General features: G+C 45.8%; 1 protein-coding gene across 2 annotated transcripts; it reads left to right on the top strand.

Annotated features, from left to right (window-relative positions):
* The first annotated feature begins 1,130 nt into the window (after positions 1–1,130).
* Positions 1,131–23,152, top strand: Gad1 (glutamate decarboxylase). 2 transcript variants are annotated; one of them, XM_076823090.1, is made up of 11 exons: positions 1,131–1,774; positions 3,322–3,407; positions 3,752–3,842; positions 7,003–7,239; positions 12,421–12,737; positions 13,084–13,335; positions 13,749–13,816; positions 17,416–17,494; positions 18,379–18,528; positions 18,822–19,016; positions 19,275–23,152. In XM_076823090.1, exons 2-11 carry the CDS (start codon positions 3,351–3,353, stop codon positions 19,446–19,448), a joined length of 1,620 nt encoding a protein of 539 aa, XP_076679205.1. In that variant the 5' UTR covers positions 1,131–1,774; positions 3,322–3,350; the 3' UTR covers positions 19,449–23,152. The 2 variants fall into 2 exon arrangements, with proteins under 2 accessions (XP_076679205.1, XP_076679206.1); XM_076823091.1 differs by lacking the exon at positions 3,322–3,407 and having other exon boundaries at positions 1,147–1,774.
* Positions 23,153–23,324: the final 172 nt, after the last annotated feature.

Here is a 23,324-nt window from a genome sequence, read left to right as displayed (position 1 = left end):
TCTGCGAAGTCTGTTGCTGATTCACGAAGATAACCGAATCACACATTTACGAACCTTGATCATATTCATCATCAGCACTCACCGTCTTCTAAACTGCGCCCTTTAATATTCCATTCTGTCCCCTGTGGCAGCTCAGGGGAACCGAGGAAGAGGCAACGTCGTTAACGGAGGACGAGGCTCGCATTCGATACGACATATACCTGGTGTCTGAGGTACACACAAGGTGTATCGACCTCAATGACGTGATTACGTACACTCGAAGACGAGTAGCTACGTCCCTGGCACTTTCTGGGTCTCGCCCTGTCCTCCACCCTCTCACGAAGGACGGAGGAAGTATTGATTAAATTCACCGTCGGCCATTTTGCCCCACTATCCGATTGGCTGCCGTCCATTTTGTCCTTCCTGGCCCCTCCGGCCTTGTCTGCCTCTGTTTCTTCCTCTTCTTCCGCTTGTCACTCTCCTCCGTGCCTCTGTCCTCTCTCTCTCTCTGTCCTCAACCCCCGTCACGCAACCCATGCACGCATGCGTCGCGACATTTTCCACGAAAGAAACCAGCAATTGGATTTTTTCCCTCGCCTCGGTACTTCCCTTCGTTCGCTGCTTGTTTTTCTGCTCGAGGAGAGCCGTTAGCCAGCGATCCCTGATGTTGATGTACCAGGGTGCATCTGTTGATTCCTCGCTCCGCTGCGAAACGAGGGTCGGCTCTTGGAATTCTTATCAGGCTTCATTAAAGGGTAATAAAACCCTCCCCCTAAGGAAGAAGTAAACTTGAATCTCTCGTGATATGAGACCACTAAAGCCCTAAGCTATTTTCCTTCCAGGCTTCCTCCACCCAGTCCTAGTTAGACCGCTCAAGTGTACAATCTCCTTTCTGCCAGAGATTTTCCACAGTTGCCCTGCTCGAGCTACATCGTCGAACCCCGAATGCTGCCAAAGCGTCGGAAAGTTCTACTTAATGGCACGCTCAACCTCCCATTTGTTGCGCCGACAGCAGGAGGCCTCTCAGATGAACCTCTCCTCGTCCTCCCATCAGCCAAAGATAATTTCATACGCTGTCAATACCGCGGCCCTCTGAAAAGCGCTAGGAAATAACCGATGCGCCAAAGCCTCCAACCCTTCACGGTTTCCGCCGGTTTGTATCTCGACTAACGGCCAGGCGTGCCAGAGATTTCGCGGCTAAGTAGCCCCCCGGGTTCCCATCGGTTCCGAGTCAGAGTACATTCGTAAACATATAAAAGGGAACGGCGGTGGCATCCGACGCGAGAACCGCACACGGAGGCCCGTCCGCGTATCTCCAGGCTAGAGGACAGAGATAAGGGTGAGCGACGAGCGATACGTCATCCACCCTCTGACGTCAGGGTGCACGTCCGCGCGTGGATTGGTGGAAAAGGTGCACGCCTACTTGAGCAAACCCTCGTGCTCGAGGCAGCGTGCACCCCTCTGTTAACGCTGGCCCAACGCTCCGCCCACGTGAAACCACCCCCGCCACCTGGACGCGACGGGGGTGGCTGCGTGGGTTGTGCGAGGAGAAACTGGGTCAGGCAGACTCGACGCAGGCCGAGTCAGGCCGAGGCTCGAGAGTCGTCCAGGCGTTTTCGGCTGGAAGCAGTCCCTTGGAAACCACCCCGAAGCCCGTCGCCGCTTCTCCAGTCTGTCGACGATCCATCCTTAAGTCCTCCTATCGCTTGGGCAGCTTCATCCCCCGTTCGCGTGTTCCACGTCGATCATCCGGCGGTACCCTTTGGAGGGAAGGCGAGAGACAGAGAGAGATTTGGTGAGTGTTTCCTGCGGAATGGTACTCTTTTGTTGCATCCCGTTTTACTACTCTCTCTCTCGTTACGTACTTGGTGTATCGAAACATTTGTCGCGTACATGTCCGGGCTTTGGACTGGGTCAGAGAGTCTTGAAGGAGGTACTTTTCGCGACGGGGTGGCTGGGGAATTGTGGTGGATGCTGTGTTTAAAATAATTGGGGGATTGGCTACGGGGGTAGTTGGAGAGGACCAGATTTAAGAGGGTGAAGGGGTAGCTTTGTTGAGCGTTTAAGATTTGGGACCAGTTTCGGTGTTGAATTCGCTGGATATCGTATTGGGTGATCTTTTGATTATTTTGAGCAATGTATCGTAGTATTCATTGACGACTTATGCTGTGCAAAAGAATTTCTTTGAAAGTACTCTCATCTCTTGGCTCAAAGCACTGTTACGCTTTCACGCACTATTCATTCTCGCTACATTTTATCTATTCGTAAAGGTAGTTCGGCAACTCGTGCACTTCATTCTGCGCTATCGAGCTATCTGGAATTTAGACGCGAGGTACATTACTCTTCCTGTTTTTGTCACTAAAAAGTAGAAATTCTGTCACACGCGTCGACCAATTTTGTAAAAAATGCTTCGGTCAGACACATATGCGCGGTTGTAAAGAGCAATTAAAAGGCTATCTACTCGAGTATCATTAAAAAATGAAACCTCAAAAAATTAAGAGTAGCGTCGGTAAATTTTGGGAAAAAATAATGTTCTTCGCAAATTCTTTATAGCCGCTTTATAGGTCATATAAAACCATAGAACTTTGAATTTAACTTCTTTTTTTATATATTTTACAGTTTCGTAGATATTCGCGATAATCTAAAAACTCACAATTGTTTCGAGGGATTGTTCTCACCCTTAGAACTCTTAATTTCCGAATTAAAAAACAGTTTCTTTATTAGCATCGCTTGAGCTACATTTCTGCAAAGTTTCAGATTTTTTTTTAACTCTCGAGTTGCCGATACCTACGCGCCACTTCTCTTCTTTCGCTACAAGCATTTCTTACAAATCTTTACTGTGCAGAGTGAACCACATAACTCCTCCACATTCCTCCCTTTTCGATACTTAAGCACTTTATTCAAGTTCCGCGATCCCCACCTCTATATCTTCATTCAAAATTCTTCTAATTACCAAGCATTCGTTATTATAGCATAACCGTAGTGCCTGATCTCTTCAGGGTGATTCCTCGCTTGCCTCCCACGCTCCAAGGACCAGTCGATCGGTTCAGAGAGCAAACGACAATCCACGTAATCAGTTTCGCTTTCTTTCCAGTACAAGGGAATGCTTGTTAGGCCTTTTCCTTCTGGCACAATAAAGAATGCTCTCTGTCCATGTTTCTTTGGTCGCTCGGCCTGCCGTGCTCCTATCGGCGTGGTACATTCTCGCTTGGCAGTTTTGCGCAATTTATTCTGAGGCTCGCTCGGAGAGAACGAAACTTAAAAAAAAAACAAAAATTATAAAACAGCAGCGCGATAGTTCGTGCTCGACACTGAAGCGGACACTGTTGTTGATTGTTGTAGGGACTGAGGCGAGGGGCACAAGCAGAGACATGGACAATGTGCAAATGATCGGCACTAAAATCACAGCGATCAAGGAATACTTATATGTAAGGCGTTCTCATCTCGCTGCACGTCACATTCATCGCGTCTCTTCATTTTGTAATCCTTTTGTCACGATTATCAACGGTAGCTGACTATCATTTCTACCTTCCGTTTCGTTCTGTTCCGTTCAACCTTATCGCCCACTTTGCCGTTGAAGAAAGGCTTCCTTTCGAAAGCTTCGTTACACTTGCTTCCGTCGACAGGTTACTTTCTCAGATCCGACGAACTTTAATGACGTTTATTATCGACGTTAGATCTCTAGCGTATGCCAGTTATAGACTATGGTGAATGCCACTATCAACGAGCAACGGAGTTCACTCGAAAGACAGATAATCGTTGTGAATTTCAGAATTTCGCCCGGACGCACTCACCCACCAGACTAATGAGCTCCGAGAACACGTACGCGCTCTCCAGGGAGCACTGTAACTTGAAGTATTCGGGTAAGTTCGCTCGCAGTATCGACCTAGGAGTAGGCTTGGTGTCGAAGCATGCATTTAACTAAAAAGCTTCTCGAGCGAAGTCATGTGGCATGAATTAGAATCGTCGCCTGACGATTGACATCGAAAGAAGTGATATTAATCAAGCATATGCCACATTTCCTCGATTGAACTGCACTTTTGAACACTTTATTAGATTATTTATGTTAAATCTGATTAGTCCGCATTAATTTCACTGTTTGCAATTAACGAAATCGATATGGTAACTGATTTATTATATGCCGATAGCTGAATTGTTTTTCCAGTGTCTGACTACATATTTTCTACTACTACTTTGGGTATAAAAAATGATTAATATATATACTTCAATTTCACTATTTACTTACATTCTAAGGAGTACCAGTAATTGACCTATTCCACTGTGAAGAACTAATCTCTCGAGCTTGGTCACTTCCCAGTGTCTGGCCACGTACTATCCTCGACTACTCGCACTATTACATATTCCACTGTCTTTATCAAGTCTGTTTAATAATCTATTAATTTCACTCGTGTGCACTTGAACAGCCAACAATATTAATTATACCACAATGCTAAGAAAGAGTGTTTTTATCGGTCCCTTTACAATGTCTGACCACACACCATCTAACACCACTTGCGTCGTGTTCCACTGCTTCTTCCTTTGTGCTTGTAAAATTGTATTGACAGTGATGAATTGTATCGGTCATAATACATCGCATTACGTGGAATAAAGGCTACCAACTGCCCACTTCAACGCGTCCGACCACACACGCGGCGCAACTACTTGCACATTATTCTCCAGCTTTCGCATTCACCGAGAATACATACAAATTAGCGGCTGGATCAAAAACTTCCCAGGTACCCTTCAAATCCAAAAGCAGCTCTGGCTTCCCGAGAATTAAATCAAGGAGTCACAATATTGTCCTGATTTCGCGAGGTTCGGAGGGGTGCATAATAATAGAGGATTTAGAATCAACCCGAAGAGGCTCGCAGGCGACGAGTGGCTGAGGACAGATTACACGCCACAGAAAGGGTGGAAGGGTTTTGTTGTCACTGCCCTGTTTACCGTTTGGCAAGTGTTAGAGAGCGATAAGTTCTACTTCGTGGCTTAAAAATCGAATTTAAAGCATCCTTCGTATAAAACGAATTCAGCCATCCCTTCTGTAATCTAACTTTGCACAAGACCTTCAATAAAACCTAGATAGAATAAAGTATTCTTAAGGGTTCCAGTTCTGATTTTCAATACAAGTCGCATCTCTCGATATCGAGGCCACAAAATTTCATAAAGAAATCCAAGCAACCACACAGTGTTTCTTCCAACTCGCTGCTATAAATTAACCCCCTAATCCTGCTTATAAATCGCCAGAACTAATTGCCGCGTGTAACAGCCCCTAGAAGGTGCTTTGATTAAAGCCACGAGAATAGAGGGTGCTACGCATCTGGTGCCAAACGACTCGCCAGTTCCACCTAGATTAAGCTCGGAACTGTAACTCAGCCAGTTGCAACAAAACTGCATCTGTACACGACCTGCCGCTTATCAGCGCTAAAAATAAGTTAGACTGTGGTTGCTGCGATCGTCGATTAGACAGACTCGAGGTATTTATCGTTGGTGGGACTCGTTTCCGTCAGGAGTGCTATAAACCCCGAAAGAAGGAGAGTCTGTCGGCCTTCGGACGTTAGATTGATAGAGCTGGATTAGCCACAGCAGAGCCCCTGGAAGCTGGGGATTTCCCTTGTCTAACCATAGGCTCAGGCCAATTCACCATAAGGTTTCCGGCTCCCTTCTTTTTCCATTCGACTCTCATTCGCCTCGTGATTATTGAAAGACACACTTATCTCTTCCAGAGGGCTTTGCGCTGCTCTTCCTTAAAACATCCTCGTCAGGCACCTGAATTTCTTCAATAAAATATAATATCTGTGGAAATGTAACTTTCCAATGAACGGTGTCTCCATGTTGCGATTCAAAGTTCTGTTCAGTACGCTTGCTCGGAAAAGCAAGTAATGACGTTAAAGCGCGGCTGCTGGGTAGTCTCTCTGTTTATCCATGGGATCTCCTTAATGCAACGGGAAACGAAGGGTGGTTTATTCGGCGGGATACTTTATGGTTACCCTGCAACAGAAGGACAGTTCAATCTACCAAGGATTTGCCGAGAGCACATTGAAATGTCCCACTGCCGGGCGGTTTATGTTGCCTCTGCTGGAGCACACGCGAAATTGCTGTCTCGGAATGGGATAAGAATGTATTCAAGTATATTTCACTCGGAGACAAATTACACCCTCCGCGCTAGCCCCACAAAAGTATTTTAAATTAGCCTTTCACCATCGGAATGGATTATTATCTGCCTGCTCGACTGTGCATGACTGTAACTGTGTACGGTAGATCTATTTTACGAACGCGCGCCACTATTTCGAAGAATAAATCGAGTCAGCGATGGCATATGTGAAGACCAGCGACGATGAAGTACCGAAAGAAGAGGACAACGAAGTCAGATGGTGTCATCCCACCAAACAAGTGAGAGTGTGTCGATATAGGTCTATACTTTCAATTGTTTGATGAGGTGAAATCATTCTAATAATTTACGTTTTCTGCGAGGACGTCGGAGAGCCGACGGTAGGTCGATACGGCGGGAGTGTCGTGCAAAGTGACGCTTGATAAAACGGTATCGAATCGATCGATGTCGCCATTGTAGAAGAGATTTCACTTGATTATAACAATTAGAGAGTCACCGTAGACAATTACCATTAGAGATCCTTGCGATTGCATTAGCTAGATTTGATTTAATCCATGCCACAGCCGTAGTTTATGCGAATATGGGTACCATTTATTAAGCTAACGTTGGATTGTGTTTTTTTTTTAAATATTGTAGATGCAAATCGACTTACATATGGTGCAGAACGATTCAGTGACTCTTGCTACTCTAGTATCCTTGAAACCTGTGGGAGTTGGTACAATATTTATGCAACAAATTGTGAATGAAGTGGCGATAAACACTATTCTATCGTAACATTCTTATCAAAGAGAATTCTTCTCTGACTCCCACGTTTTCGGGGATATTAAAATAGAAATCGAAACTCAAGCTTCTAATAGGGGGAAAATTATTATTCATCTACAACACTCCTCGAGCGTTCATGTTCTTGCTCCCAGATATCCTGCCGAACAATGTCGAAGGTTTCCCCGCGACTAAAGAATTCCTGATGAAGGTGGTGGATATCCTGCTGGATTTCGTCAAGTCGACGAACGATCGGAATGCCAAGATTCTCGATTTCCATCATCCCTCCGAGATGATGCGTCTGCTGGATCTTGAAATCCCTGACTCTGGTCTGACCCTCCAGCAGCTGCTCATCGACTGTTCCACCACTTTGAAGTACCAAGTGAAAACCGGTGAGTTTCATGTCGGCATTAAAATTATATCGGTTTATAAAAATGAATCACACTTGCGCCTCACTGATTAAGTCATTATACTTTTCGATTGTTCTCCATCGCGTTACTTGTGAAACGTGACCGGTAGAAAAATGAAGAAAATTTGGGGATGCTCTCCAGACTTGTTTACCACTGCCCTATCGCGTTTCCTTGCACCCACCAGAGCGATAAGCCACATAATTTCATATTCAATTTAGCATACCCGCACTCGAGGGCGTAGATAAGGTGACAAGAGACACTTTCAGCCTTTCCGTTAGCGCCAACCCCCAAAATATACACGTTGCCCTCGCGCACGTGATAAATGAGCGAGGGGCTGGTGGCCACAAAAAACCGAGAGATATCTGGATGCATCGCCTGCAAACGTCCAGAGATACGTCCCCTAAAGTGCACCACATAAATGGTACACTTCTTCCACAATATTCAGACAAACGAATTTTTAATTTCAGCAGTAATAATGGAAACACCAATAGGTTCACTTTTAAACCCCATAATACTCCCTCAAGATTAACTAAAGCTACCAAACCTCTAAATTACGTAATTCTGCTTTGGGAACAAACTTTGGGCCATTTACTTCTCGAAATTAACCTCATTAAGTCTCTCTACTCGCAGTTAATTTCGCGGACCGCGAGAGATTCCACCGTTCCTCGAAATTTTGCGCACAGATGTTTATCTAGTCGTGGTCGTCTACGAGTATCTAGCTTCTCCATCGACGGAACGCCAGGAGTCAACCGCAAATCCCCCGCGAAAGTTCGCTATCTCGGTAGGATTCGATTACCGGCTTGAATAGATGCTAATGCACAATGGAAGAGGGCTAACCGAACTTAGGCCAGAAATCAGGCTTGTTTGGCGTCGATGCAGAGGCACGGGGGTGGGGCACACCCCCTCTTTATCCGAGGCCGCGTGCACGATATATGCGCACCGACAAAAAGTCGTTATTAGATTATACGTCACGAGCTTCGCGGCCACCCTCCAAGTATCGTCGATCTGACCAGCCTCGACACCGTGAAAAGAACTGTCTCCCTCCCTCCGCGGGGGGAGCAATTGATTACAGATACGCTGGAGAATATTCCTAGGGGCTGGTTGATAAGAACGTTGACGATGTCTGAGTGAAATATGACAGGATAAAAAAGCAGAAATATCGAAGGCTGTTAAGGAAGATGAATACTTAGAACATCGATGGTCGTTTATGAGTGAAATACTGGAGGGTGGAGTAGGCTTGAGTAAGTGGCGGAGATTATGCAGGGAAATTAATATCGCCGGGAAAGATCTTGATTGATCGCTGGTTGCAGCCGACGTATCGACGTTCGTGATTGATCTCTGTTGATGGAAGAAGGCACATTGTCGGCGCAAAGATTCTTCGAGCGGAAAAGACGCGGAGATTGGGGACGCGAGTGGCTTAAAATCTTTCCAAAGTATTGTCTACATTTGGGGAGAAGTGCTTCGATATTGGAAATAGATGCTCCAGATCACTCGACCTGGAAAACTTGCGCTCAATTCGAGGAAAATGTTCAATGGGGTGTGTCGAACTTGGCACGCGCACGACAGCGGAGAATTATTCTTCTTTCGCTTTTAATTCGCTGCAACGGAATGCACGCACAAGCTTTAATCCCAAATTGTTAAATAATTCTATCGCCCTTGACCGTTTTAAACCCTTTACCATTTTATTTTTACAAGTACTGGAATTCCAGATTCTTCCCCTAAATAAACTCGACTGCGATTGCAATCGAAGCCAGCCCATCGATTCATCGATCTTCGTAGGTTCGTGCAGAGGAAGGGTTGTTTTGGTAGCTTTTTCTGCAAATCAGCGGGAATCCGAGGAGCGATGCAAAAAAGAACAATGCAAACTGTGCCCGCCGAAAAAAAACAGCGTTGTAGCGTTAGCGCACGTGGCACCGCTGCGCAGGCTGGTGAATTCAATAGGATCGGTGTAATTAAGAGCCATTTCTACACGATTTCCCCCCCTGGGTGGGGTCGAGGGAAATAGTAAATAGGGGCGAAGCGACGGGGCAGGGAACCGTGCGCGCCATAGGGCGAACCCTTCGCGAAGTTTCGGCACGAAACCATCGAGTACACCCACCAGAGGAATTTAAATTGGTATCGATAGCTGCCCGTGGAATGCAGAAATCGTTTCGTCACGGGGACGTGGAAGTTGCTCCGTCATGCCGGCGGTATTATCCGGAGAATAATGGAATTTACACGGGCAGAAGCCGTGGCTATCTAAATATTTAGGGAACCAATGCGAGAGAAGGTGTGGCATTTCATAAAACTTTCAAGTAACAGATGAAATAAGGTACCTATGATTCTAGAGTTTCTTCGGCTTGGCAAGACGAATCGTTTTCTTTAATCACGCTCAAGTCCATCAGGTTCAAGACCGCCGACGTTACATTCCGAATGTTTTTCTTTCTCGCGAGCGATATGATTGATTACGCGGCATTAGCGTTAAGCTGGGGTTACACACTTCTCTTCATACAAATCCTGATCCCGGTAATATATTGCCATCGCCTGCGCCGAGCAGGTTCTTCGAGCTGGAACTTGGTCCCTTTCTCTTTTCCACTCCGGAGGAAAAGGGGAAATTAGTCGGCAAATGATACCCCCCTCTGACGTTGTAATCGCTCGTAAGGGCAATTCAGTGGGAGAAACAAATCGTGGAATCTATTGTATCGGACGTAGAAGGCCACTGAAGTTATTAGAAGCTAAATAGCAGAAAAATCGTATCAAACATTTCTAGAGAATGAAAATGGTGCGTATGATGGTTCGTATTGAGTTGAAATGGTACAACGAAGTTGGGATTAAAAATGCAATAGGAGAGATTGTCTGTGGAGTAGAAGTGCCCAGTGATTCATTAGTTTAACAGCTGAGACTCTATTTTACCATTACTTGGCGGTGATGGAAAAGAGTCTAAGGGGATCCGGTGCTGAAAATCTCTGCAGCTCCGTCCAGAATTAACATACCCTCAAATCTGCATAATACGCCAACCAGCCGAGCTAATCTCGACCCCCGTGATGCACTTTGTATCTTCTATCTTTCTGCAAAACAAACACCGACCCAGTGCTCTGCCTTACGTCCACCCCTGAAACTTCCAAAGCTGCTTTACAGATTGAATGGAGGAAAATGTTGGTCCGTTCAAAAGACAACAAGCTTTCGAACTCTGATCACAATTGTGTGCAGGCTTTCCCTGCCAAAGTTCCAAGCTACTGTGTAACGCGCATTTGTTCACTAGAGAACAAACTGAGCTTCCTCTATTCGCCTCGAAAGACAAGTTTCACGTAGCTTCTTTTTAATTCACAGTCCGTTTAGCGCTACCCCAATTTGCGTGGTGCATAATCGACTTAACTCGCGGCGACTCGCTGGAACAGTTTGTCCTCCCTGCCTACCGCGCCAGTTTGAGAGCCTCTGCAAACAATCTAGTCGCGCAGCGACGCGTGTGACGCGCAAAATGCGGGCGCTTCGGACCATCGACCCTCCTCCGCCCTTGGCTGAACCACGACCCCGATACTCCCGGAAAAATGGAGAGACGGAGTGAGGAAAGGGAGCAAGGGAAAAAGGGGGACGGCGCGTCTTCTCGCACACCCCAAACCGGACGCGTGCCACGATCCACGGACCAAGATAATTGCGAATAACAGCGCGACAAACGGCTCAGATACCGCTGTCTGATATCGCGTTTGGGGTGGACTCTTGTGTACGAGTATACACTCGTGGTCTCCGGAGATTTCAGCGTCTGGTTGAGGAATGCCGTGAATGGAATCCTAGAGGCTTCACAGAGAGTAAAGAAAGTGTGACTGCAGACGCTAGTTTGCCAGTTAAACCACTTTTCTTAGGCTACTTCGAGGACAAGAAGCTGTAAATTCGGAAATAGGGATAAGAGATTAATCTCTAATAGTTGATTAGATCCCTTTTTGCATGAAACTTAAGATACAGGGATTACTTTCCTGAGTACTGAACACTAACTCGACTTCGCCACACGGAAAATCCTGAAGCTGGGGAACCAGATGGGCCAAGGGGGAGCATTTACCCCCTGAAAGACTGGCGTCATACGTCAATCACTACGTAATACCGGTGGATTAAAATGTCCAGGCACCGCGCCGAAATTCCCATTCGTGTTTCCCACTTGGGCATCAGGGAAGAGAAACGCGTGTTGGAAGGACAGTCTCTCGGCGAAAGAATAGTGCAGTTTTCGAGGACACTTCCTGCGGTTATCAAAGGTTGCGGAGGTTATCGAGCACCCGAGGGAAAAAGTCTTTCAGTGGCCGGATATTCAATGGAGTGAATCCATCAATTCTCGGGATCAGGGGATCTACGTTATTTTAGAGAATGATAGGATATGGGTTTGAAGGGTGCGCTGAATGGGTCTGTGTAAAAATCCTATATCATGGAAACATAAATTTCGGGCCAACGTGGCACACACACGGGGCCAGGAAATATTGCCGGATCGTATGGAAACTTCGCGAAACTCTATAAGAATGAATATTATAAAATCTCGAGAAGACTTCGAGAGGAATGAATCATCCTTGATAAATGAAATTACCCGATCCTAATGGGGAATCGAAATGGAAGCTTTTACATGTGTTACAATCTTCCTAATTGAAACAGTGGGTTGGAACGGAATTATTCGCACGCTGTAAGGGCAAGATGAAAATCCTGATCGACAGAACGACGTACTGCACATATGAGAAACAGCAGAATCCCGGCACTTGTTCCCCCAGTAGCATCAGGAGGCAGGCTCCCATCGAACAGAAGCATTAACCCTGATCCTAGCGCGATGTTCAGCAGAGCAGATGACAACGTACTCAGCCAGCAGCTTAAAGCTCTCTTCCCGTGCCTTTAACGTCCATCCTCGGCGTCTGAGCCTCCAGCAGCGTCATAATTTTTCGACACGTGCCACGTCAACTTTATTAATTACCCCGTCATTACAATCCGTCCTTCAACAATCACGACAGTGCCAAGCGAAATTACCGCGGTGGTCTTGATTTATAGTCGGAATAATTAATTTCAATCCCTCCCCTCAGGGTGGTTGGATAATTATACGGCCACGGTAAAGGGGTTTAATCTCGAAGCATCAACAAATTCTAACGATTCCATTGCGATTAACTGAGATTCACGGTTTCCATTTTACGGAGGATCTTTGTTAACGATCGCTTCCAGGCCACCCACGTTTCTTCAATCAATTATCCTGCGGTCTTGATCTCGTCTCGATGGCTGGCGAGTGGCTGACGGCGACGGCGAACACGAATATGTTCACTTACGAGATCGCTCCCGTGTTCATTCTGATGGAACACGTGGTGCTGCAGAAGATGAGGGAACTCATTGGCTGGAACGGCGGCGATTCCATCCTTGCTCCAGGAGGATCCATCAGCAACCTTTACGCTTTCCTGGCCGCCAGACACAAGATGTTCCCGACCTACAAGGAACGAGGCCTCTCCGCCGTCGGTGGGCAGCTGGTTATGTTCACGTCTGACCAGGTACGTCTTGTTCCACTTACAGCGACTTCCCTCGTCTGCCACGCGATGGACAGACTTCTATTGCTCTTTGCAACGCGTTGAACGATTTCTTTCACTTTAAATTGTTTGAATTTTACACAGATTTCTTCCTTCTGCGAATAGAGATAGAATTCTGAATACCTGAAGCTTCTGTAAACTTTTCTACTTACAGAACTGTATACATAGTTGTTTCCAGGGGAAAATTTATCTTTTTTCTGGATAAATGCGGGTGAATATGGGAAACTAGTATATTCAGCAGTTCGTGCTTTTGTTAGGGTTTCGGAAATTTCAATTAATGCTGTGATTATCGCGTTTTGTTGCTCGGCAGTGCCACTACTCCGTGAAATCGTGCGCCTCTGTCTGCGGACTGGGAACGGACAACTGCGTGATGGTTCCTAGCGACGAGCGAGGTCGCATGATCCCGTCGAGGCTGGAGGAACTGATTATGGAACGAAAGGCGAAAGGACACATCCCCTTCTTCGTGAACGCCACCGCTGGAACCACTGTCATCGGCGCGTTCGATCCTATCCCCGAAATTGCTGACATTTGCCAGAGACACAAGCTGTGGCTGCACATCGACGTGAGTGAAATTTATTAATCTAGCCCCTGGCGCAAATAAATCCACAATGATGACCCGTGGAACAAGAATAACTCGCTTGTAAGACATATTTGCATATGCACAAGTATCGAGCAATTAAATATAGAATAACGAGGGGATGAACCTGTTTCGAAGCTAGAAAGGGACAACAGAGATTTCCACTTAGCCTGACAGCTTATTCAAATCAGTTCAGCGTCCCGACGATAAATGCCAAACGCGTAAGAGCCTTAGCGTTAATAATAAATGTGCGAATCGCCATGCATTCGACTGGGGACGGTTTCCCGGGGGGTAAATCGAGAGCGAAATTCGGAAAATCTGGGATTTCAGAGTCAACGCTTAGAAAGTCTTTAAGGGTGGTCCTATTTTTCTCACTTCACGCGTGGCTCTTGTTGCAGGCGGCTTGGGGTGGTGGACTGCTTCTCTCGAGGAAATACAGACATCCCAGACTGACGGGCATCGAACGGTGAGTGCGACGAATAAAATATCTCCTAAAACTATCCGACCAGAGCACGAAGTAGTTCCACCCTCAAAATTCCTCTAACTTCAACGCTGACACGTCTCCTTCCGATCGACCAGAGACACCTCCACATGTGTCCTCCGCAGGGGTGCCTTAATCCCCGTACTTTATAGTTTATTGAGGCTTAGTTTGATGGAGTCACTCAGGAAAAGACACACACACGAACGCGGAAGGCAGGAGCCTTAACGTGGGTGCTTATAAAAGGCAAAATCGATATCCTGCCTTTTCCGAGGTGCTTGGAAAATTACTTTGCATGAGAATGAACCGAGGCATTCGATCGGTGCATGCTTCTCGCGCAGTGTCGTTACAGAAAGAACAATCTCATAAATTTTCTTTGCTTAAGAATAATCATATTTCAATGCAATCTTTCGCTCCTGTCACACTCGACTTTTATCTGGTGGAAATAAGTGAAATTCTCGTTTCTAGAGAATTTAGTGGCTTCGTAGAATTTTGTTAGAAATAAGGATCTAGAAAATTCAGTTCTCCGAGCGGGATTAAATACTTATTACCGGTGGTGCAACTGGATTCCCATGAGCGAGCCAAACGACGCGGAAAGACGATACCTGCGGGCTATCCGTAGACAGTGTCGTAATCCCGTGGAAATCGAGGGGTTCGGAGTGAAAGGAGTGACTCCTGTCCCCGACACATGCGAGCTTTCGCGTCTACGTCCGCAGAAACGCCGATGTCCGACCCCTCGAGCTGGGATAGGGGTCAGGGGTAGGCCTGATCGGGCCGTAGCTCAGATGGGGTTGGCGAGATTAATCCGCGATTTGCATCGGGGCGCATCTGCTCCCTCCATTCAGCGACAGACAGTCCCTGACCCGAAAAAAAATGTGGCACGAGGCCTCCCACGGAAATGATTTTCCCGCGGAGGTCCTCTATACTCGATATCGACTCGGTCGCCACTGATCTTCCGCCTCGCGGAATTTATCCAGAGTGTCCCCGCCACGCGACGTATTAACAATCGTTCTGAACATCGGAAACCAGAAAAATGAAGTAACCTTTGTCTCTGCTAATGAATCCTTTGGTGCTGATGAACGCTATGCATTTCACTGTACGTCACAAGTAATATCGACGATTGCAGTGGTTCAGCGGAGGCGCGTCGAGTGTGAAGAATAGAGTGAAAAATAAAGGAAGAGCAGAAAAGTGGAGGTAGTTAAGATAATCAGGGTTTGCGCGATATAGGTTGAACGTGACAAGGTCCAGGCGAGATTATGAACATCCTTAACATCCTTCCAGCCGGGACGTTTCTTTTCCACCGTCGCTTTCCGCGCGATCGCAGGTTCTTGCTGTGACTGTACCGCGGCGAGGACTTCCTTCCTGTAGCCCTTGATTAAAATGGCAAACGAAAAGTCCGAAGGACGAGCAACAGCTGGATCAGTTCCCTGGAGCGCATTTGCAGAACAGAACTCTCCTCTTATATATCGACGCGCCGCCGCTGCCGCATCGTGCCTTCCGCGGGCCTGAAATAAAAGGCCGTGCCTCGACAATGCTGGATTAAACTCGTACAAAGGGAACTGCCTCCCTCATTCTCTCGTTGTCTGTCCTCCCTCCGCCCTCCCCGCCGGCCTCGTCCCTGCTCCTTCGAGCAAGGCGCGCGAACACCGCGGAGAAGGAGCGAGAGAGGAGGAGACCGTGATCTCGTCGTCGCGACAAAGTCAGAAATGATCACGCATAAAAGGCACCCCCGCCGCCCCCAGCGCAGGAACGGGCAAGGTCTGCAGTCGGAAGTGAAGCTGAATGTTAGCGGGTCCTCCTCTTCCAGCTCGCGCGCTATTGTAGCGGGAAGCACGGTCTGGAGTCCTCCTTTGACGCACCATGCATTCTACCCCTGCACGCGCTTTCGCAAATCGAGCTCGATTTGCCAACAGTCTTTCGAGTCCTGAAAGTCATGCTCAACGATCACGGGTTTAATTAATGCGTTGAAGATAGTGCCATTTATTAGCGTGTACGTGGTACTTGCAGTGGAGCTGGGGAAGGGATATTAGAAGGTGAGAGGGTTTTTAGAAAATGGGGTAAGTTTCGGTGTGGATTTAGTGAGATGCTTTCAACCGAGTCTCATCGATCTTCTACCGTGAACCACTGACGCAAAGTGAACGCTTTAAAGGTATTTTTCTCTTCGGGGTATGTACTTACGGTACCCCGACGGGGGTGAGGATAATTAGCAACCCTCGTAATATATATTGCGCGGCTTTTGGGGTTGGCACCTAGGACGAATTTAAGAGTGAACAGAGGGGTGCCACACGCGCCAACCCCAGCTGTGAATCGCATTAATCACTTCAGCTTTATGTACAGGCATTATGCGTGCCCTTAAGACTGGCTTTTTTAACTAATAGAAAATCAGGGCAAGTATCGGAGGCTCTCATTCAATTTCCTAAAATTGCACGATGAAACAACCATTCCTTCGATTAAATCATATCTGATAAATCGAAGGGAATTAATTCTGTTGGGTAAAATAATATGCAGAATGGTAGATTTTGCTGAGTATATGAAACTCAAGTTTGGTGATACGAGCTGTTGAAGGTGCTCGTGAACGCAGCAACAGGATAATGTACACACGCTGAAGAGGATGCAGAAGAGTGACTAATGGCCAACGGCTGTCCCCGACGTGAATCTCTTTCCCTGGCTGTTTCAAGTACCCTCGCATCATCGGCAGCACAGCCAACAGACACGAGGGACAGTGTCGCGATATATGTGTCACTTGCCAAGTATCGATAACGCATGTCATGAAGCAGGCGGCTCGCTACGGTAGTCTGCCGGTTCACGCCAGTCTGAATCTACTCGAGTTCTGTTTGCTCTGGCCCACGCCACTGGGAAATTAAATGCCTCGAATAATGTGAAATATAGCTCAAATATACAATGAAACAAAGATCATTCCACACTGATCACTAACAATTAATTATTTTCTCTGGAGGTTAGAAATTATGCAGATTAAAAGTACCAGGAATGTCTGAACGCAATAATTTCGGCGAGGATCGCTAAATATTTCTAAAAGCAATGTTCTTAGTACACAGTTGTTTTAACAATGGTGCCATCACTTGTTGAATGTCCAGGCTGCATCGCAAATTGGTGTCAAGTAGTACACAGCTCCTCGCATTTCGCGCCAGCGAGTATTAAGAAGGGTTAGGAGTTTTTACCGCGAGGGTGTGTCTCCGAGGAGCAGAGGGTTAAATCCAATCCCGTGGCTGTATTAATAGCTCTTCTCTCGAATTGATGGACCCCCGCGGTACGGAGGGAAGATAACTCATATTTTATCCCCTATTGGTCCCCATGGGAGTGGCTAAACGTTTGATGGCCAGCTGAGGTCGTTCGCCTTTTTCAGTCAACTCGACGTGTCTGTTTCGACAGGTTGCTAATAAAATCTCTTCCAAGCGCCAAAGTATACAGATAAACATCCTTCGCAATGCTGAAATCGACAAACTGTCTGGTGGTTCAATTAAACATATCTTCCTGCAACATTCAAAACACGTTCCCCATAACTTTATAATATTTCTTCCGCAGCAATTGCGGGACTTAAGTCAATGGTGATTCCTAAATGTTCACAGGGCTGACTCCGTGACCTGGAACCCGCACAAGCTGATGGGAGCCTTGCTCCAGTGCTCGACGATCCACTTCAAGGAAGACGTAAGTCCCCGAAAATTTTCATTTACCACCTCGTTACGAGGCGACATTATCCCAGGAGTTATATCCGCGAGGATCCTCGCGTGTCGAGCGAATCGACAGCTCGAGATCCTGGACCGCGGGAGGAATTCCATGCTCCTGCAAGGGTGACGACGCAACAGTAGCTGCATTCCGAGGGGTACGCGTCGGAACGCGGCACTGCAGGAATTTAATTAAACTAAGAGATAACATATGTTGCCGACCGTACGACGACGGCTCGCTGCTCGAGGGTTTATCCCCCCACGTGGTTATTGCTGCCGGAGAACTTCCCCTTCGGATATTAAAATTCCGTGCACCGGCTGCCGCGGACCGTTCACGGGGGAGATTCGCCCATTCTTTCGTCGCTCCTGATATCGTTATTCCATCGCAGGAAAACATTCCCGGTGTAAAATCACGACAGTTGTAGAAAGCCTTGCTGTATAGGAAATCGAGCTTGCAAATTCCACGGGGACGGGGGTGGATCTTGAAATAATTTCGTTATCCTGACGCCACGGCGGAACGGAGGGTCGTAGCCAGTCAGTGTTTTAGTTTCAAGCTTCTAATTAACTTTTACAGCGAGGGGCAGGAGGGAGTCGCGGAGTTGGGACAGAATGGCGGATGGCGGGGTGTCTCCAGTCGCCATTTTGTAAATTCAATATCCCTCAGTTTCCCTCTTCCTGCGCATGAGTTGAGGTTCCATATCGACCGGGACGCGTCCGTTTGTTCCTTTTCGCGCCTGTCAATCAGAAACTTCCTCGAAACACCGCATTGTGTCTACGGGGTCTGGGATTGAAAAAGAACCATGAACGATAGTCTCTCCCCCCCCCCCCCCCCGGCTCGAAATGCATCGGGACGCTTTATGCCTGCAGGGGCTGCTGATCAGCTGCAACCAAATGTCCGCCGAGTATTTGTTCATGACGGACAAGCTCTACGACGTGAAGTACGACACCGGCGATAAGGTGATTCAATGCGGACGTCACAATGACATCTTCAAGCTCTGGCTGCAATGGCGGGCTAAGGTAAACGGCCGTTGGAATTGAATGGGATAGACGGGAATAACGAAGATTGACGTTCCTTTTGAAGCGGCAATCGTTATCTTTCGTTCACATGCTCGACGAATTTCAAGCATACGATCGAATGAGTTCCTCCCGTCATTTACTGTTGCTGCTTCTCTCGGAGCAATCAGAGAATTTCATAGGATAAATTGACAGAGCTACCTGTAACTTAGATATTAATGAAGCATAGTGGTTTGCAATCTTGCGACTTCGAAATATCACTTGGAGTTACGAGGGTTCCTTTCATTTCGTTGCAGGGTACAGAAGGGTTCGAGAAACACATGGATCGACTGATGGAGGTCTCGGAGCACATGGTCAGGCGGATCAAGCAAATGCCCGACAAGTATTACTTGATACTGGAGCCTGAAATGGTGAACGTCTGCTTCTGGTACTTGCCCACACGCGTGCGAAACATGCCACATGGCCCGGAAAGGATCAAGATTATAGCTGATGTGAGATTCCTTTTGTTTCACCTACTACACTTTTGCGCGACGAAGTCCTAGCGATCCTTCGAACTCTCCCCGAAACAGAGAATAACGAAGTGAAGGCAAATAGTCACATTTACATTATCAGTAGCCATCGTTAATTAAAATCTCTCACGCCTAGAAGTACGCAGGACACTTACTCCTTTTCTCTCCGCTTGTTCAACGAATAGACACTCTATTTCAGTGAAACGATATCAAAAGTGGGAAACATGTATGTGTTGGCAGATTTGCCCCATTCTGAAGGCCCGAATGATGCAAGCTGGAACACTGATGGTCGGCTACCAGCCGGACGACCGGCGGCCCAACTTCTTCAGGAACATCATCTCGAGCGCCGCGGTGACGGAATCCGATGTCGATTTTCTGCTGGCCGAGATGGACCGGTTAGGCCACGATCTGTAAGAAACCTGCCTGCTCTAATGAACTGCATAATCGCGACGCGGCGTATCGAAACTCACTCCTGCTGGTACTTAGATGCTCATCGGTGAACAGTAGAGCCGCGTCGCGTTTCATTACGTGTACAAAATCCGGAGGCCAAAGTCGAATTCGCAATCATGGCTAACTAGCTTAAGGCGCTTGGCACCGACTCTCCCCCATTGTTGAGAATCGAAAGCAATACGTCTTCTTTGCAATAATCTACAAAGAGCACTTCAATCGTCAAGTCAGTAGCCATACATTGACTCTGAACGAAGCTGATTGAAGAGACATAATCTTAAACAAATTCTGCTTGATGTGTCTAACTTGGGTTCGAAGATTTCAGAGCTCCTTTGGATGGGCGATGAAGGGAATATTTTTCTTTCTCATCCCTGAAATCTCTACACTTCTATTTCTGATAGGTGGTTAAAGTTTTAAAATAATTGGTAGTTTCAAGTTTCATCTGTCCATCCCACAAGCAATCGAGCCAGAAACTAACAAAGGGAGACAGTTGGTCAGCAAATCATCGTTCGTAGTACGACTAAACGCTTCTTCAACGTAATACAAAATAATAAAAAAAGCAGCTAACGAAGCTCGAAGGATACTCATAGCGCGTAAGGTCTGTAGTCTTAAGCAATGCACACAGCATATCCGAGAAAACGAACGAGTCGAGTTACAAACTCTAGCGACGCTTCCGGCCGTAAATGTTACTAGATTCCATTCCTCAGTGCTGTACGTATCACTAGAAAGAAGGAGAAAGATAGAATGGCGTGTGTCGACGCAGTAAACCGAAGCAATAGCAACGTAGGCGCGCTTTGATAGGTCGAGTTCAGTTCCAGTTGATCTTAATTTGTCGATCGAGATACGTTCCGCATCGATGCCAGAGAGGGTAGTGCTCGGTTTCGCCTGAAACGTTCAAACTGCAGGCGCGCATAAAGAAGGAAACAAAATAGAGTCGAGATCGATCTCAGCCCCATGAAATCAGAACTTAATTAAGATTCACATCGACAATAAAATCAAGCTTGAATCTCTCGAATTCGAAAGTCATTATTCGCGTTCCATGATCGTTGCACGCGCTGCGGCGGATCACTGAACGATGATATAGGTACAAAATATTTTTACTTGGGAACGATGCAACTTCGTGGATCACGCGATAAGGTAACGATATTAGTTAATTTTTCCGCCTAGGGGTTAAACAGTTAATGCCGCGCGTTACTTTGTTGAGAGACTAAATGATAATTTGTTACTTATTGATCGTTTGCGAGGATATAGAAGAAAGGGAACGAAGAATGGTCTGGTTATATACAAATGTACGTACGTTATTATTTAATGTTGAGAGAATTCCACCGAACGGAGAGTAAATATTTAATAAATATATAGAAAACTTTAAAAAAAAAAGGTATAAATGTATTTAAAAAAAAAGGTATAAATATATAAAGAGGAAAACGTATATTATATATACAAATATATAAATATATAAATATATATATATATATATATTTAGTGTTGAGATTTTAAAATACAAAACACAAACCCATGAAAGTACATGCTTTTTCAAGTATTCGTGCGAACGGTTGTCATTTAGTTCGTCGATTACATTTGTACACTCACTGTAATTGACCCGATCACGCGGTATCGTCTCCTTAAGGATTAGTTTTCGTATTATAACGATACTATTAGGACGACTGTGTTACTAGCCTGTCAGTTCTCACACGTCGACTCATTTTCCATTTGAAAATCGAGAGAGAGAGAGAAAAAAAAGAAAGAGGTATTGTTTTTAGAACGAATTTACGATATTTTCGCCCCGTAAAGAGACGACGACGAAATTTCAATCAGTTCGACAAAACACACGAGAACCGAACGACTCTGTAGATTTCGATTCACTAGCCGTCGAGATTTAAACAAAGAACTCGAGTCTAAGCCGTAAGTAAATACAAAATATCTCTAGGTGTAAATTGTAAGAGTGTATCTATTGTAAATCTACGAATTTACCGTATTTCTTTTCTCCTCAACCTTTACCGAGCCGTCGTTGATGGATGTTATTTCGCTGATACTCAAAACGAACGAACAGAGAGGAGCAGAAAACGGAGACACTCAGATTAGGAAGTGGGGGCTGGCGCCGAGATTACACGGATTCGTAGAGCACAATCGATTATTCCTGTTGCGTGTGATTAAGGCCGAATGTTAATGATATCGATCCAGGCGCGGCACGGATTCGCGGCAAGCCGCGGATACTGTGCGGGGGGTGCGCGTTAGACAATAGGCTGGAGGCGAGATGTGTATTTTTGAAAGGTGAAGAAACGGAGAGGCTCATCTGACCACGATACCGATACCTGCAAGAGACACTCTATTGAACCGTTGTTAATTGTCCACAATTTTATCGGCGTTATAGATCCGTTTATCCGCAGTCGTTGACTCCACAGACACAATGGCTCGCTTTACCTCGACTTCATTCGTGTCCCATCGAAATTAGAAGGAGAATAAATGGCACTGTCGCACAGGTCTGTTCGCGAGATGTCCCGTAGGAAAGAGTGATATATTTGTACAGGCAACGGAAACGTATAACGGCCCTATCTGCGTAGAGATTCTGAGCCCTTAAATCCGTAATTTTTTGGGGTACCAAGTGTTATTCTTGAGCGTAAATGTAACAAATACACGGTCGCCGTATTCGTGCCGTTGTTGAGAAACGGTATCGTATATTGTTCTTGTGCCCATTTCAGATCTATTATCGCGGTTGTAAGAATTTAATACGGATTGACACACAGAAGCGTTGTATTTAATTCTTACGACGTTGTTATTGTATATTGTTCGCTACTGTATGTTATTGTTACTCACTGCACAATTTAATGTATCGTTGCGCCCATTTATTTCCTCTAGTTTGCACATTTTCAAATTATCAATGCACCATGCACCTTTTTAAGTTATTAATGCACCATGCACCTTTTCAAATTATTAATGCACCATGCACTTTTTTAAATTATTAATGCACCATGCACCTTTTTAAATTATTAATGCACTATGCACCTTTTTAAATTATTAATGCACTATGCACCATGCACCTTTTTAAATTATTAACGTCACACGCACCCTTTCTAATTCATGCCCGCACCTTTTGTTATCTGTGTATGCGCACGTACACTCGTTCGTCATTTTCATTGCGAAATTAGTTGGAGCACCGACGAAATTGGCACAAGCGTAATTCACATTGGTCCATTTCTTTCCTTGTGATTTATCGAACAGGCCCGGGGTTCGTGTACCCCGGCCTCATTATCGTTACTTATTAGTCTAAGTTGATAAAGGGAGCGAGGAGAGCAACAACAAAGTCAAAAGTCTTCCAAATAATGAGAGTGTTAAACGGTTAGAGGGAAAGCCTCGAACAATCTTCGAACGTTATCCTTATACATTGTACGTAATTAAAAAAAAGCGGAAGGGGTACATTTATATATGCATAGGCGAGAGAATAATTGTATGTATAAATATGTATATGTATGTACACGTGTGCGCAAGAATAAGGACTCACCTGATGACAAACAGAGCGAGACGAAATGGACTGTGGTGAAAAGAGACGCGGTGATGTAGCGAAATTTTCCTCACGTGTCGTGATCTTGCTGTATGACAAGCACCACCTATCAACCTAATTGACCTTATTATCCACTGTATATCAATGTCTAATAAACTGCTGTTATCCCAAATTGTCAATACACGTTACCTAAAACTTCCGTTTTTACCATTTTCCACATTCGAGATTAATATACTATGATTCTTTCACCGCTAAATTATAAATTTTGTTAGACACAAAAATATTGTGTCTCACATGGAACTTTAATCTCCTGAGACAATTATTTAATTATTTTTTCATTATTT

This window comes from Andrena cerasifolii, chromosome 11 (genome assembly GCF_050908995.1).
Source record: "Andrena cerasifolii isolate SP2316 chromosome 11, iyAndCera1_principal, whole genome shotgun sequence".
Taxonomy (NCBI): Eukaryota; Metazoa; Arthropoda; class Insecta; order Hymenoptera; family Andrenidae; genus Andrena; species Andrena cerasifolii.
This window is presented reverse-complemented; position numbering and strand designations above follow the sequence as displayed.

What these genes read in the sequence shown, in the direction of transcription:
- Gad1 (XM_076823090.1), top strand. Translation starts at nt 3,351, where the DNA reads ATGGACAATGTGCAAATGATCGGCACTAAAATCACAGCGATCAAGGAA. An exon ending in AGCTGTGGCTGCACATCGAC is followed by an intron (nt 13,336 to 13,748) that starts GTGAGTGAAATT and finishes CTCTTGTTGCAG; the next exon opens with GCGGCTTGGGGTGGTGGACT. An exon ending in GGATCAAGATTATAGCTGAT is followed by an intron (nt 19,017 to 19,274) that starts GTGAGATTCCTT and finishes ATGTGTTGGCAG; the next exon opens with ATTTGCCCCATTCTGAAGGC.